The 15,357-nt window shown below is 60.8% G+C and overlaps 1 protein-coding gene across 3 annotated transcripts; it reads left to right on the forward strand.

Moving 5' to 3' along the window:
• Window positions 1-321: 321 nt before the first annotated feature.
• LOC127571477 (B-cell lymphoma 6 protein-like) lies at window positions 322-14,945 on the forward strand. 3 transcript variants are annotated; one of them, XM_052017878.1, is made up of 10 exons: window positions 322-575; window positions 6,124-6,159; window positions 6,575-6,740; window positions 7,430-7,651; window positions 8,435-9,397; window positions 9,971-10,149; window positions 10,340-10,507; window positions 11,053-11,183; window positions 13,098-13,235; window positions 14,001-14,945. In XM_052017878.1, the coding sequence occupies exons 2-10, from the start codon at window positions 6,156-6,158 to the stop codon at window positions 14,139-14,141; spliced, it is 2,112 nt and encodes a 703-aa protein (XP_051873838.1). In that variant the 5' UTR covers window positions 322-575; window positions 6,124-6,155; the 3' UTR covers window positions 14,142-14,945. The 3 variants fall into 3 exon arrangements, with proteins under 3 accessions (XP_051873838.1, XP_051873837.1, XP_051873836.1); XM_052017877.1 differs by lacking the exon at window positions 322-575 and adding an exon at window positions 2,668-3,060; XM_052017876.1 differs by lacking the exon at window positions 322-575 and adding an exon at window positions 2,668-3,056.
• The last annotated feature ends 412 nt before the right edge of the window (window positions 14,946-15,357 follow it).

Here is a 15,357-nt window from a genome sequence, read left to right on the forward strand (position 1 = left end):
ACCAGACGCCGATCCACAGCAAATCCAGGCCGGCGCAGCGATCGACCTGGAACCGGGGCCTGTCCCTTTAAGAGCGGACTCCCGGCCGTTCCCCTGCCAATCAGCCCGCGGCCCCGCCCCGCAGCCGACCTGTCCATCAGAGGTGGACACGCCCCTCATTGGGCAGTCGGGCGCTGGCCCCGCCCCTGGGCGGCCTGGCCCCGCCCCCGGTTAATGAGTTCTCAGAATTCGGATTCAATGTATCAATTTCAGCTCTGACGTCATTCCAGGGACCCACCACGTGACGGTTCAACCCATCCAGCGGGATGCATGGGGGGGACCGGAGAGCGGGCGACGGCAGGACCGGCGGCCGCAGCCCCGGGCTCGGGGCCACCGGCGAGGACCCCGCCTGACTTCTTCCATACACGCCCGCCGCAGCATCCACCGACCCCGCGTCCCGTCACGGCCACGTCCCCACCGCCACCCCGCAGCCGTACACCCCTCCCCCGTCCCCGGTGGTTCCGCCCTGCGCTCAAATTCGCGGAATTGGCGAGAGGCGGTTCTGAGAAGCGGCGGTTCCTGGAAGGAGCGGCCAGGTGACCGGGGCCGGGCCGGGCCGGGCAGCGGGGCCGGGGCAGGGGGAGCGGGAGAGGGGCAGCGGCAGCGGGAGAGGGGGAGCGGCCGGGGGGCCGGGGCAGGGGAGCGGGGGGCAGCCGGGCCGGGGGATGCGGGCAGCGGGGCCGGGCTGGGGGATGGAGCAGAGGGATGGGGGCAGCGGGGCCTGGGGGGGGGGGGGAGAGGGGGAGAGGGGGAAGCCTGGGCAGGGGAGCGGGGCAGGGGGATGGGGCGGGGTGAGAGGCAGGGGCTGGGGGGGGTGGAGAGAGGGGGAGGCAGGGGGATGGGGCCGGGAGAGGGGGCAGGGGAGCTGGGCTGGGAGGGGAGGCCGGGACCGGGCGGAGGGGACAGGGGGCAGGGGAGCGGGGCCGGGGGGGGGACGGAGAGCCGGGGGGAGAGGGAGGGCAGGGGCCGGGGAGCGTGGGGTAGGGGATGGGGGAGAGGGAGGCCGGGGAGCGGGGAGGTGGCGGGGGCCGGGGGGAGTGGAGAGGGGCTGGGAGAGGGGGGACGTGGGCCGAGGAAGGGAGGGTCCCCGCCGCTGGGAGCGGGGGCTGGGTGTAGGGAGGGAGCAGTGACAGGGCCGGGGGAGGGAGGTCGGGGCCGGGATGGGGGGAGGCCCCGGACGGGCCGGGCCGGGTGACAGGGGGCGGCGGCGGGGTTAGAGCTCCGGCGGCCTCGGTCTCTGCGGCAGGCGGGCCGGGACATGGAGCCGGTCACTGTCCCTGGGACTCCCCGCTCACGGCTGCGCTGGGGCCGCGGGCTGGGCCCGGTTCACCGGGACGGGCGGCTGTCGGCCGGGCTGTGCCAGGACCCGGCCCCGCTGCTTGGGCCCGGCCCGCGGGACGTGCCTGCCCTCTGGCGGCGGCCCGGCCCGGCCCCGCTGCCGGGCGGCGGTGAACTCGCTCCCGGGGACGGGCGGCCCGGAGCTGGAGCGCCGGAGGTTGGATTCCCCCCCCGGGCCGGGCTCCGGGACCCGCCGCCGCGCACTCGGTGTCCGGGCAGCGAGGGGTTTGTTCGGGTTGTTGGCCGGAGATTGTGTCGGGAGTCCGGGGGGGCCGGGCCGGGCGAGTCGGTGCTGCCGAGACCCCCCGGCTGCCCCCCAGTCCGGCCACAGCCCGGGTGGGATCCCCTCGCTCGGTGGCTGCACCGCGCCGGACCGGGGAACCTCCGGCTGCGGCTGTTCTCAGCGTCTGTTCCCCGGCCGCCCGGGTCCCCATCCCCGCCGCCCTCACCGAGCGGCCGCCCGGGTCCCCATCCCCGCCGCCCTCACCGAGCGGCCGCCCGGGTCCCCATCCCCGCCGCCCTCACCGAGCGGCCGCCCGGGTCCCCATCCCCGCCGCCCTCACCGAGCGGCCGCCCGGGTCCCCATCCCCGCCGCCCTCACCGAGCGGCCGCCCGGGTCCCCATCCCCGCCGCCCTCACCGAGCGGCCGCCCGGGTCCCCATCCCCGCCGCCCTCACCGAGCGGCCGCCCGGGTCCCCATCCCCGCCGCCCTCACCGCGCGGCCGCCCGGGTCCCCATCCCCGCCGCCCTCACCGAGCGGCCGCCCGGGTCCCCATCCCCGCCGCCCTCACCGAGCGGCCGCCCGGGTCCCCATCCCCGCCGCCCTCACCGAGCGGCCGCCCGGGTCGGCGCTTTAATGAAATGTCTCAACATCGCACATTATCCCCAAACTGAGAGAAGGGTCTGATGTCCCGTCCCGGTTGGGGGGCGGTGGTTCTGATGGTCCCGGCCCTGGCTGCCGGGGGGAGTTGGCGGGGGGGGGGGGCTCTCTGATGGTCCCGTCCCGGCTGCCGGGGGGGGGGGGGAATTGGGGGGATCTGATGTCCCCGGTTGGGGGGGGGGGGTTCTGATGGTCCCGGCCCCGGTTGGGGGGGGGGGGGTTCTGATGGTCCCGGCCCCGGTTGGGGGGAGTTCTGATGGTCCCGGCTGCCGGGGGGGTTGGGGGGGGGGTTCTGATGGTCCCGGCTGCCGGGGGGGTTGGGGGGGGGGTCTGATGGCCCCGGCTGCCGGTGGGGGTTTGGGGGGGGGGTCTGATGGCCCCGGCTGTTGGGGGGGGGGGGGGGCGAGGTTATGATGGTCCCGGCCTCCGCTGCCGGGGGGGTTGTGGGGGGGGGTCTGATGGCCCCGGCCCCGACTTCTGGTGGGAGTGGGGGTGACTGATGGTCCCGGCCCCGACTGCCGGGGGTCCCACGGTACAAAACTTCCCTGTCGCTTGTTGCCGCCCTTTACCCTGAGGTTATCTCAGACCCACCTCCCGTGTGGAACTTTGTTAAATGCCGCCTGGAAACTCATGGATGCGTCATTGCAATCGTTGCAGTGCAGGAGGCCACTCGACCCATCGAGTCTGTACTGGTTCCTGTGGGAACAATCCACCTAACCCCCCACCAATCTTCTGGGATACATCCAGCTGCCTCTGGAAACTGTAGCTGAGTCTTCCTCTCGGAGCCCAGCTGCAGATTGTAGGTCATTGTTTGTGTTTGATTCAAATAAACTTGTTTTGCGATTGTTCACCAACCGGTGGATTCCCTGCATCCCCGCTCTCGACCCTGCACAATGGGGTAGTTTATTCCATCGCTCTAAATGCTCGACCCACAGATGTCTGGGTGACTAATCCCCTCCCTGGTTGGTGTGAATTTCCTCATCACTCCAGATAATTTGCCTGCACTGTAGTTACTGCCTTGTTCCTGGTGCAGCCTTCGAGATAAGGGAGTTCCAGCTGCAATTCTCCCAACACTTGGGTAGCACCCAGAACCGTCAGATCATGGCCAGGGCCTGGAGTTTCTTCCCCCCCTTTCTTCCCACCCCCCCCCCCCCAATGCATCCGGCGGGGGCCAGGAGCCCTGCACGCTGACCCAGTTGTCCGAGGGCTTTGCGTGGAATGTGACCCCAGACCACTGCCGCCCGCCGACATAAGGCAGAGGTTTAACCAGGCGTGACCATGTAATGGGATCTTGCTGTGCGCCGGTGCGGCGGATCCTGATGTGGAAGCTGCTCTGGAAACGCGTCTCCGGGCATAACCCGAGCCCCAAACTCGGCGCCTCCTAAAGTTTGTCCGGAATGGAAGGCGCGCCCGCAGCTGACGTCTGATCGGACATTGACAAAGGCTTTGCATAAACTCTTTGCCTCTGTAGCCGTCACTTCGCCTCCGAAACCAGCGGCCGAGCTGGAACTTCGGTCACCGGAGCCAAACTGCGGCAGATTCCTGGCCCTGCACCGCCACCTCCTGCCCGCCGTCGGTATTGCGGCTTAAAAATGGCCCGGCACCGCCACCTGCCGCTCGCTGCGGGGATTGCGGGGGAATGGCCCGCGCCCGCCACCTGCTGCAGGGACTGCGGGGGATGTTTGCCCCAGGGCGCTCTCCTGCCTCTGGTGTTGTTGCCGGTCCCTGGTGTTGCATTGGGATGGCGCCCGGTGATGGTGGCCAGGGTGCAGGCAGCTCTGTGATCCGAGCGTTGGGCACCCTGGGGTGGAGGCAGACCCCACATACTCCATCCAACGAGATCATGGCCCATCCTCCACCTGGGATCACTCACCCCTGTCCGTTAATAAACCCTCTCAATCCTGTCTTGAATAAACTGTCAGGTGGTTGATTCCACACACTGGCAACTCTTGTGGTTTCCCTCGTCCCTCCTGAATGGCTGACCCTGTACTTGTGGACACCTGGCTCTACTCCTGAACTGGGGAAGCATCAGCTAAGAATCAGCGCAGGAACCATTGTCCTTCAGTTGTGAGCAGCAGTGTTCACAGTGAGGGTTCAACAAACCCCTGATTAATTACAATAGGTGTCCTCGGTACCACAATCTTCTGGCAATAAAGGCCAGCGTGTTTCTACTCTGTCCCGTGTGCACCTGTTAACATTCAGTTCAGGACACCCAAGTCTCTCTGACCACCAACATCTTTCAATCTCTTGCCTCGGGGCCCTGCCCATTCACTTAACCCGTCTACGATCCCCTTGAAGCCCCCTGCGCTCTCACTGACTCCTAGCTCCTTGTGTTATCGTGGATTGTACCCTTCCTCTGGCTCTCTCATCATTGATGTAGATTATAAACAGCTGGGACTAGAGCAGATCTCCTGGTTACTCCTTCCATTCATTGCTCGAGCTAAGCTGGGATCTCGGCACCTCCTCCCCCCACTCCGGACTTTAATAACCTCCTGCCTGGCACTCTAGTGAGGGCTTCAACGTCCAGAGCCACCTACTGGTTCACTGCAGCCCAGCGACTGACCAAGTAATGTTTGTTTTCATGTGGTTGTTGAGGATTCCTGTGGGTCTGATGGGACCCCTGGTGCTCCCACCCACCGGAGTGGCTGAGACCCCTGTCCCTGTGTGAAGAGGGCAGTGTTGACCCTGTCGCACTCCCTCGGCTCGGCCCCCCCCAGAATCGCCTTCAGTGGAAGTTGGTGGAACAATCATCGTCCTGTTCCCTCCCTCAGGGCGAGGTTGTAGTAGCAGGGCACCGGCACCAGGGAGCAGCACTGCTCTGGCCCAGTGTCAGTGGTCTGGCTGCACTGCCGCTGACTGACCCGCTGAGTATTTCCAGCATTCTGTTCCTGCTGTCTCTGCCGGTGGCCCCTCCAGTGGGGTGGGGGGGGGGGGTGACTCTGGGCCCTCCAGCTCTCTGTGGTCAGCTCCCCTGAGGCTGTGCTGACCTGCTCTCTGCCGCAGCCACTCTCACTGAATCCCTGACCCCGACCCCCCCCCCCCCCCCCCCCGGGCTGATTCGACCCCCTGACCCCTCCCTGGGGCTGATCTGACCTCCCACCCCCGGGGCTGATTTCCTGCAGCTGTTCATGGAAACGCAGACAGGATCGAATTAGCTGAACTGAGATGTTCGTAGTTGTCATTCACCTCCAAGAAATGCAGAAATCGCAGAAAGATTAAATCAGGTTCGCTGCCTTCCAGAAACTGAAAGTGTCTGCAGCAAAAAAACTTGCTGCAGACTCTGTGTGTTTGGTGCTGGGAGAGTGTGCAGGCAGGGGGAGGGGAGAGGGTGGGGGGAGTCCCTGGGGCACTCAATACAAATGATTTAGTGGGTGTTCATGTAGCAGACCTCTCAGTAAGATGATGCCCCAATGTTGTGGGCAGCAGTGGGTGGTCCTGGCCAAGGGTGAAGTGACCACTGGCCAAGAGTGGAGCAAAGGGGATCTTGTGGGCTTTGCTGAAGCTCTGTGACTGCAGGTTCTGGGGCTCAGAGCTGATTGTTTCCCAGATAGTCTGACCTTTTCTGTTAATTTTGCTGTTTGAACCAGGAATTTAAATTACGATCTGAACTTTGGGTGGATGTGGTAATGATGTTTAAAGGCTCCTGGAGGTGTGACAGTGTTTTATGGGCAGATTCTCAGAGACTGGTATCCAATCAAGTTCAGTTTGCTGTGTGAGAAAGTTTAATTTCTATGTGAAATTCCTGTGTTCTAGTTGCACTGAGAATGGTGGGGAGGCTCTCTCTGGGGGGGCAGGGGGCTCTCTGATCAATAGATCTGAGTGAAACCACGGTGACTCATTTTTGCAATTTCCTTTTTTACTTTCAGACTTTTCAATCAACTGAGGTCTGGACGTTTTTATGGGTAAGCTGAAAGTTCAGGATTATTGACACTTTGTGAAGTTTTGCTAGAATTGTCGGGTTGTTTGGAGCCTGCTGTTGTCTAACTGGGGTTGGGTTTGCTGGGGTGGGGTGGGTGGTGATGTAGCTTTTGTTCAGATGAAGTGTGGAATGAAACTTGGATGTTGGGCTGTCGACTGAAGAGCTTCAGTTTAAATCTGGAGTCCTGAGCAAGGGGTAGACGGAACAGTGTGTTCAGCAGGTCGGTCGGCAGCTGTGGAGAGAGAACATTTGATCTTTGGTGAAAGGTCCTCCTGTTCAGGAACATGAATGTTCTCCACAGGTCTTTACCTGGGGTAGTGAGTTTCCCGTGAGCCCTGCGTGACAGGTTTCTGGGCACTGTTGATGTGAGGGCTCCAACCTGTACGTTTATCTTGTAGGCACAATGACCTCGGCAGCTGACAGCTGCATCCAGTTCACCAGACATGCCGGTGATGTGCTGTTCAACCTGAACCGACTTCGGTCCCGGGACATCCTGACTGATGTTACCATCCTGGTGGATCGCCAGAAGTTTCAAGCCCACAAGACTGTGCTCATGGCCTGCAGGTCGGTCTCCCAGAACACTTGTGTCACATCCTCGACGAGGTGGAGGAGCTGGGCCAATCACAGCAACGTCCAGCTCCTCTGTCCAGTGGTTCAATGGTCCACTGCCCCACAGCTCCAGAGACCTGGGTTCCATCCCGACCTCCGGTGCTGCCTGTGTGGAGTTTGCACGCTCTCCCTGTGACTCTGTGAGTTCCCCTGGGTGCTCCGGTTTCCTTCCACGTCCCACCGAGGCAGGGTTGATGGGCTGCTATCAGTTGGTAGGCATTGGCAGGAGGTGGGAGCATTGATGGGATTAGGTGTGGGATCTGTGCCTGTTCCTCGGCTGACGTCTGACACTGCAGGGCTGGGGGGTGCTGGGGAGTGGAGCTGAGGGAGGGTCACTGCCCTGTTGGGGGTTTAAGGGGGGAGGGGCTCTGCCCCAGACGGGTGCTCAAGATTCCAAGTGACCAGTGGACAGAGGGAAGATCCCACCGACTCCACAGGGATCCTGGTAGGACACCCCACCCCAGCCCCCGGACCTGTCACTGGGAGCAGGAGGAAACTGGTCGTCACTGTTGCTGCTCTTGTGATTGGCTGGGAGAAATCGGGGGTTTGGATCCCCTGACTGGGTGGACGATTGCAGGAGGAAGGTGGGTGTGTGGCTGGCTCTGGGGTTGGTCTTCCTGGCTGATGGTGTGTTGTGTTTCCAGCGGCCTGTTCTACGTCATCTTCACCGATCGGGTGAAGTTCAACCTGAATATGGTCACACTGGACCCCGACGTGGACCCAGAGGGGTTTGGAATTTTGCTGGATTTCATGTACACGTCTCGCTTGGCGCTGAGGGACAGCTCCATAGTGGCAGTGATGAACACCGCCCTGTACCTGCAGATGGACCACGTGGCAGACACCTGCCGCAGGTACCTGCAGTCCAGGTGAGGCAGTTGCTGGGGCGCTGCTTTGTGTGTGGGTCTGGGGGGGGGGGGGGGGGGGGGGGTAGCGAGGGCTGCAGGGTGGGGCCATGGTATGGGGGCGGCAGGGGAGTCGGGGGTTAGCCATGGGGTGGGGGATGTGCTGGGAGGGGGTGGTTTGTGTTTGGGGAAGTGCGGACATTGTTTACTGGGCATGGTAGGGGCGGGGTCACATGGGTAGGGGCGGGTCCATGCAGGCGGGGGCGGGGCTGTAGTGACAGCACTGTGGGGAACATCAGCGCCTTGTCGTGGAGTCAGGAGCTCCCAGCGCTGCTGCTCTGACCTGTCACTGGGAACAGGAGGAAATTGATCGTCGCTGTTGCTGCTCTTGTGATTGGCTCCTTCCTGACTGTTGCCGTGTGTCCGGTACAGTTGTGGACACAGATCTGGGACTGGGGACTGGGCAGAAAATTACTGGTTCCCTGTCCAACACCCCCAGTGGGAGCTGTAACTGCAAGCTCTCTGCTGCACAGACTAACGATTAACCCCATCAATGCCATGGTTTTTCAAGGTACCTGTTGATGATATCAGTTCCTGGAACCTTAACCACGGCTGGCTTCCTGTGACAGAGCTGGCACAGGTGTGAGGGGTGATCGGTGAGGGACAGAACTGGCACAGGTGTGAGGGGTGATCGGTGAGGGACAGAGCTGGCATTGGAACGGGTCTGAGAACCACTGAGGAGATTGGTTTTATAGTTTGTGGTCTTTTCCTGGAAATGGTCGCTAACCTTGTCTCCTTCATTGCCAGTGAAGACATCTGCTCGACTCTGAGTCCGTCCCGACAACAGTACCTGTCCGGGAACCCCGCACTACCTCAGGAACTCGTTACCTTCCGCAAGTCTGATGTTTCGGAGCCCGTGCTGCGGGACTGCTCGGTGCCCGATGGGAGGGCTGCAGACTCTGCCGTGTACAACGTGATGGCCCCCTCCCCTCACCCTTACCACTTGTACCGGCACCTCCCGGTGCACAGTTACTCTGCCAACCCCTACCTGCTGGGTGAGCTCCAGGACTCCCGCAGCCCCTGGTCTGAGGTGACCGAGATGAGGCGGTTCCAGGGGAGCTGCGGGCAGCACAGTTGTGAACCGGGTTGTGTGAAGTTCCGCAGCAGGTCTGTCACTGACATCAGCTCAAGCATGGCCACCTTCAGCCCCCGAGAGCTCCGGGACGGGGAGCCCAGGGGAGATTTGCACTACAGCTCTGGCAGTGGTGCCCAGCCCGTGACCCAGGCCGGACACAGCTGCTCTGGGTATGGCCACGGCTGGCGGACAGAAGAGTGCCGATCCCCAAAGGAGGAGGGCAGGGGTCCACTGGAGTCCAGTAACCTGCCCGTCAACCACAAGGGTGCCATGGTGGGCCCCCAGAGCCCCCTGAAATCGGACTGCCAGCCCAACTCGCCCACCGAATCCAGCAGCAGCAAGAATGCCTTCCGGTCGCCCTGCGCGGACTCTCCCCCCAACAAGAGCCTGCTGGCCGCCAAGGCCTGTAACTGGAAGAAGTACAAGTTCATCGTCCTCAACTCCCTCAACCAGGCGTCGAAGGGGGGTGTGGACAGCAGTCTGGAAGCCGTCAACGGTGCCCCCCCGACCTTTCCTGGCTGCCCCCCCCCATTCCAGGCATCTCCCGACACCGAGGGGCTGGGGAGTCCCACCCCTGACAGGATGGATGTCGACAGTCATTCACAGGCTTCTCGGCTCAACAGTATCGTGGGCAGGTAACTGGTCCCAGTGCCACCCCCTCCCCCCCCAGTGCTGACGGACCGGGGGGGTGGGGAGGGGGGGCGTGATCCTCTGATCCTCTCTCCCTTCTCCTGCCTCCCGCGGGCTGTGGGCACTGAAACCCGGTTCTCCAGCCCCCTTACAGGGCAGCTTGTCCCACCCCCCCCCACCTACCCCCCTCGCATCACTGTCACCCCCCCCACCCTCGCATCACTCCCCCCACAACCCCCACCCTCGCATCACTCTCTTCTTCCCCCCACCTCTAAGCACCGCCCCCCCCCCCCCCCACTCACCGCTCTCCATCTCTCCCCCAGGTCACCGGACCATGACCGATGGGCCTCGTGGACCCCCTGCCCCCCGAGCCCCCCGCTATCCCCCCTCCCCGCCCAAAATACCTCCCCACTCACCGCTCCATCTCTCCCCTGGGTCACTGGACACCCCATCACCAGGCAGTGACCCACAGTCCTCGGGGACCACACCCCATCCCATTCCTGAGACCCCCACTCTCCCCCCCCCTCCACTCCCCCTGCCCCCGCACCCCCCACTCACTGCTCTCTCTCTGCCTCCAGGTCACCAGACACCCCGTCACCGGACAGCGAACGACGGTCCTCGGGGACCCCCCGCCCCCGAAAGTGCAGCTCGTGTGAGTCTCCGTCCCCCCCAGCGGAGCGGGGACACCGGACCTCCGGACCCCACCCCCGGGATGAGCTGACCGAGACCCAGTCCGAGCTCTCCGACTCCAGCTCAGGTGAGGGGGCGGTGGGGGGGGGTGCGAGACCCTGCTGTAACCATTGGCGGGGCGGGGGGGTGGTGGGAGGTGAGCCCTGCTGTAACTGTCGGTGGGTGGGGGTGATGGGGGGGTGAGCCCTACTGTAACCATCGGTGGGTGGGGGTGACGGGGGAGGTGAGCCCTGCTGTAACAGCCCCTCTCCCCGCAGACACCGGCTCCTTCCTGTGCTGTGAGTGCGACTGCAGGTTCTCCGAAGACGCGGCCCTGAAGCGCCACCTCCTGCAGTCGCACAGCGACAAGCCCTATAAATGCGACCGCTGCCAGGCTGCCTTCCGGTACAAGGGCAACCTGGCCAGTCACAAGACAGTGCACACAGGTAGGGCCCGGGGGGTGGGGGATCGGGGGAGGGGTGTCAGCCTGGGATGTGGGGCACAATTTGTGGGGAGCAGGTAGGGTCCAGCGTTGGTGGGGGTGGGGCAGGGAAGGGCCGGGGGTGGGATTTGAGGTATGGTGGAGGGGTCTGGGGGAAGGGGCCCAGGGTCTGGGGAAGGGGTGTTTGGAGGGGGACTCCCGGAGCTGTGGGGAGAAAGGGGGAGGATGGGGGGAGGAGCCTGGTCTGGGGGAGGGGTCTGAGGTTCGGGGGGGTGAAGAGTCCCAGAGCTGTGGGGGGGATGTTGGGGGAGGGGCCCAATATCTGGGGGAGGGGTCTGAGGTTTGGGGGGTGAAGAGTCCCAGAGCTGTGGGGGGGATGTTGGGGGAGGGGCCCAATGTCTGGGGGAGGGGTCTGAGGTTCGGGGGGTGAAGAGTCCCAGAGCTGTGGGGGGGATGTTGGGGGAGGGGCCCAATGTCTGGGGGAGGGGTCTGAGGTTATGGGGGTACACTGTATGATTGCCCCCACTCACTGAGCCCTGTACTAAGCAGGTGAGAAGCCTTATCGCTGTAACATCTGTGGAGCACAGTTCAACCGACCAGCCAACCTGAAGACACACACACGCATCCACTCCGGGGAGAAGCCCTACAAGTGCGAGACGTGTGGTGCACGATTTGTTCAGGTCGGTGACTCCTTCCTTCGCTACGGACGTTGTTCCAGTGTCCTGACCCCATGAGGGTCAGTCATTCCCAACCATCCTGAGAATCCCTGGTTCCTTCTGAGCCACGTGTTTGACCATGGGGGTCTGTTACAGCGAGAGGTTTCAGCTGCTGTTGGTGCCTGAACCTCACTGATGTCTCCCCCCACCCCACGTCCCCCATGCGAGAGAGCCGGCCTGTCAGTGATCAGTTGTCGAAGTTCATTTCCTGCACCAGCTACGATTCTCTTCAAGACTGGCAGATCCCAGACGTCTGTGATCGGGGAGAGGCTGGGGGCTGTCTCGCTACAGCTCTGCTCCAGGGAATGCTGGCAGCTCGCGACTGGGCATGGACTGCTGGCCAGGGGCTAACAGACCGAGAGAGGCGACGGGACGGGTTCTATCCCTGGCTCTGATCGCTGTTGAAGTTTGGGATGATCTCGATCCTTGGGAAATGTGGTGGAGTGGTGCAGGGAAGAGGTCAGATGAGGAATCTAGGGTTGTCCTTGGAGCTGATGGAGGTCATGGGCAGTGCTTTTGAGAGAATGAATAGAAGTGGGGGCAGGGGGGTGGTAACAGGGAGGAGCAGAAGACCCAGAGGGGAGATGTGTTCCCACAGCAAGAGATCAACGTTCAGACCACAGCTGGAGTACTGCGTGCAGTTCTGCTCACCGTGTGACAGTGCTGGAGGGGGTGCAGAGGATATTCCCCAGGGTGGTGCCTGGGACGGAGCAGTTCAGTTATGAGCAGAGACTAGAGAGGCTGGGTCTGTTCTCCCTGGGCAGAGGGGACATGATGAGGGGTACAGCCAGGATCGACTGCAGGAAAACTTCCCCCATATCAGAGGTGGATAGATTAGGGGGCATGGATTGAGGGTGAGGGAGAAGCTGTGGAGGGGATCTGAGGGGGACCTTCACCCAGAGAGTGGGGAGTACCTGGAACACACTGCCGGAGAGAGTGTGGAGGCAGAGTCACTGGACAAGCAGTTGAATCACCCAGGCAGAGAAGGCCAAGAGCTGGAAGATAGGATTAACAGGGATGAGTGCCGACTGGTCAGCACAGACAAGGTGGGCCAAAGGGCCTGTTCCATGATGTATGACTCTTGTAGCTCGTGTGCCTGATCCCTTGGTATCTCTGAACACGACTGCCTCTTTGGATAATATTCTTTATTTCTTCAGCCACAGTGGACAGTTTCACTTTTTCCAACATAATATTATATTTTCCTTTGTCCACTCGTGATCCATCCAATTCCCCGCAGCCTCTTCACATCTCAGCTTCCTCCCAACCTTTGTATCAGCAAATCTGTCTCCGGTGTTTCACCTGTCACATGTATAAACCCTCACACAGGGAGAGACAGATCTTGCCCCTGGCCTGGGTCTGTGAGGACGGATTGAGGCCGTGTGCTACATCACTCGCCACGTCACACCAATCAGAAGACCCACTCTCACTGCTCACCTTCTATCCACCAACATTACCTCCGACACTCTGACCTTTCATTCATTACTAACCTTTGATGTGGTGCCTCCTGGAAAGTTTGGAACATCCACCAAATCCTGTTTTATCAACAGTGTGTGCTGCTTCGTATGACAGCAATAAGTTGTGTGTCCATAGTGGCGAATTCTCTCCATGAGAGATATTAAGCTAGCTGATATAGTTTCCTGTTTTCTGTCTCCCCCTTTGAATAAAGGAGCAAGATTTACTATTTTCCAATCTACTAAAACCTTCCCTGTACTTTGGAAAATTCAGATTTTGGGTGTTACTCCCAGGGTGTGCTGTTCTGTGAGTCAACAGTGAGCCCTCGGTCGCTGAGCTTCCTGCTTGGGGCAGTTGCTGTGGTTGAGGGGTTTGATGCCCGTGGACTCGCTGACTTGCCCCCTCTCCCTCTCTCTCTCCCCGTAGGTTGCTCACCTACGTGCTCACGTGCTGATCCACACCGGGGAGAAGCCCTATCCCTGTGAGATCTGTGGCACACGATTCCGGCATCTGCAAACACTCAAGAGTCACCTTCGCATCCACACGGGAGAGAAGCCTTACCATGTGAGTGTGGGGAGGGTGGTCTTGAGGGATTCCTGGGGGCAGTGGCCAGACCCACACTGGGAGATACAGATCTTCGCCCTTGGCTCTCTGAGGACAGATTCAAGCCGAGTCCCAGGAGTCAGCTCTAGCCTGCAGCTGGTGGTCAGTGGCTCCACACTGCCCCAGTGTTTGGGCCAGAGGGGTGTAACAGTTCCAGTACCCCACACCAGCCATCCGGCCGAGGCATCGATGGGTGGGGTGGGGAGTGGTCAGTTAATCCTGGAATGTGCCCCTCCCCAGGGTCGGCCTGAGGGGAACTGTTCTGTTCCCGCTGTCCTGGGCTGTTTGATGTGCGAGTGCTGGTGTCTGAGCTGGGTGGTGACGATCTGACAGTGCAGGTCAGTGTTGGATCCCTGATAGTGGGTCCCAGTCACGGGGAGTCCCCACGGGGAGTGCTGTGGTTCTGAGAACGTGTCAGAGTGGGAGGGGGAGGGCAGCACCATCCAGGGAGCCATGGCTGTGGCAAACACGGGCACGTTGCCCCCAGCAAGCTCTGCACCAATGACTTCGGGGGTGAGCCCAGGGAGATGTCTGTCTCTCCTCCCCTTGGCACACCTGCCATGGGACCTTCTTCAACCACGTGAGAGCAAAGGGTATCTCTTAATTTCTGGGCCAAAACATGACCCTGCAGGTGACCCAGGCCACACTTGGGTGAGGGAGTTGGAGGAGAGTGACACCCTGTGACTGAGAGTGGGCTGTGTTTGAGGGTGTGCTTTCTCTCTGCAGTGTGAGAAGTGTAATCTGCACTTTCGCCACAAGAGCCAACTGCGACTACACTTGCGACAGAAGCATGGAGCCATCACCAACACCAAAGTGCAATATCAGGTGCCCCCCGAGTGCCAGACTGAGCCCTGTCGGGCACGCTGAACTCCTCTCTCCACTGCACACGCGCGTGGAACATTGACTTTCCGAGGTGGTGGAATTTTTGAATTGTTAAAGGATTTTAGTTCCGAGTCTCCACATGGTCAATTTTACAGCAGGTATCGGCAGATAGAAGTATAACGGGTTTCTAAGCTTGTGAAAAGTGCTTGCAATTATTTCCTGTTAATAGAAATTTGGAGTGTTTGCTTTTAAAATATGCATCTCTGCCCATAATATAAAGGAATGTATGGATATATAAATATATATTTTTCCTGTGCAAAGCACAGCAGAGTTGTACTATTATATAAGAATGGGAAGGTTTCAGTCATATTTTTAACCAAAGTTGTAGCTACAGCAGTTAATGAATGAATCATTGGACAGACTGTCTGCAGGCAGAGCACTGTCTGAACCATCTCTATAGCTTAAAGCACTTAAGATATTTTGTCTATTGTGAAATGATATATGTGCTTTTTGAAGTATTCTTCTCAGCTGCTTTTGAAAAGTAAGGTTTACATTTTCTCCAGATGCTGTGTTGGACTTTCTCTGTTCCTGTCTTGTCTATGAAGCTGTGTCCATTGGTGCCTTCCGTGTGCTAAGGCTGGCTGCCCCAATCACTGGGTCATCGACCTTTCCACTTCGCCCCCTCCACCTCCTGGGTCACTGGACCCTCCCCTGACCTTAGCCCCGGGTCACTGACGAGCGCTCTACCACGAGCAAGGTTGGGTTGGAAAATGGGCAATGATTTTAAAGAAGATTTTTATCATAAACTGTACAATAGCAAGAATGTAATAAATAAATATATCGCCTTGCTGCCTGTGTCTGTTATTGTGTTGTCACCGGGAAACTGAAGAAAGTTGGGAAACTGTGCGGTCAGCTGGAGGAGGGGCCCTGACCAGGGGTGGGGTGTGCACTGACCATGGGGGTCCCTGACCAGGGGCCCACTGAGCATGGGGGTCCTGGGTCCTCACCGGGGGGTGGGGGGGCATACTGACCATGGGTCTCTGACCAGGGGCACACTGACCATGGGGGTCCTGGGGCTGAGGGGGCACACTGACCAAGGGGGTCCTGGGGCCCTGACCATGGGTGCACTGATGCGTGGGTGGGTGGAGCACTGACCATGCCAGGGTCCAGGTACCCAGGAACGTTCTCTCAAGCTGCACCAATACTGTTGTCGAGTGTTGAGTTCCCAGGTTGCGCTGACCCGGCTCGCCTGATACCCCAA

The sequence above is a fragment of the Pristis pectinata genome, chromosome 6 (assembly GCF_009764475.1).
Source record: "Pristis pectinata isolate sPriPec2 chromosome 6, sPriPec2.1.pri, whole genome shotgun sequence".
NCBI lineage: Eukaryota > Metazoa > Chordata > Chondrichthyes > Rhinopristiformes > Pristidae > Pristis > Pristis pectinata.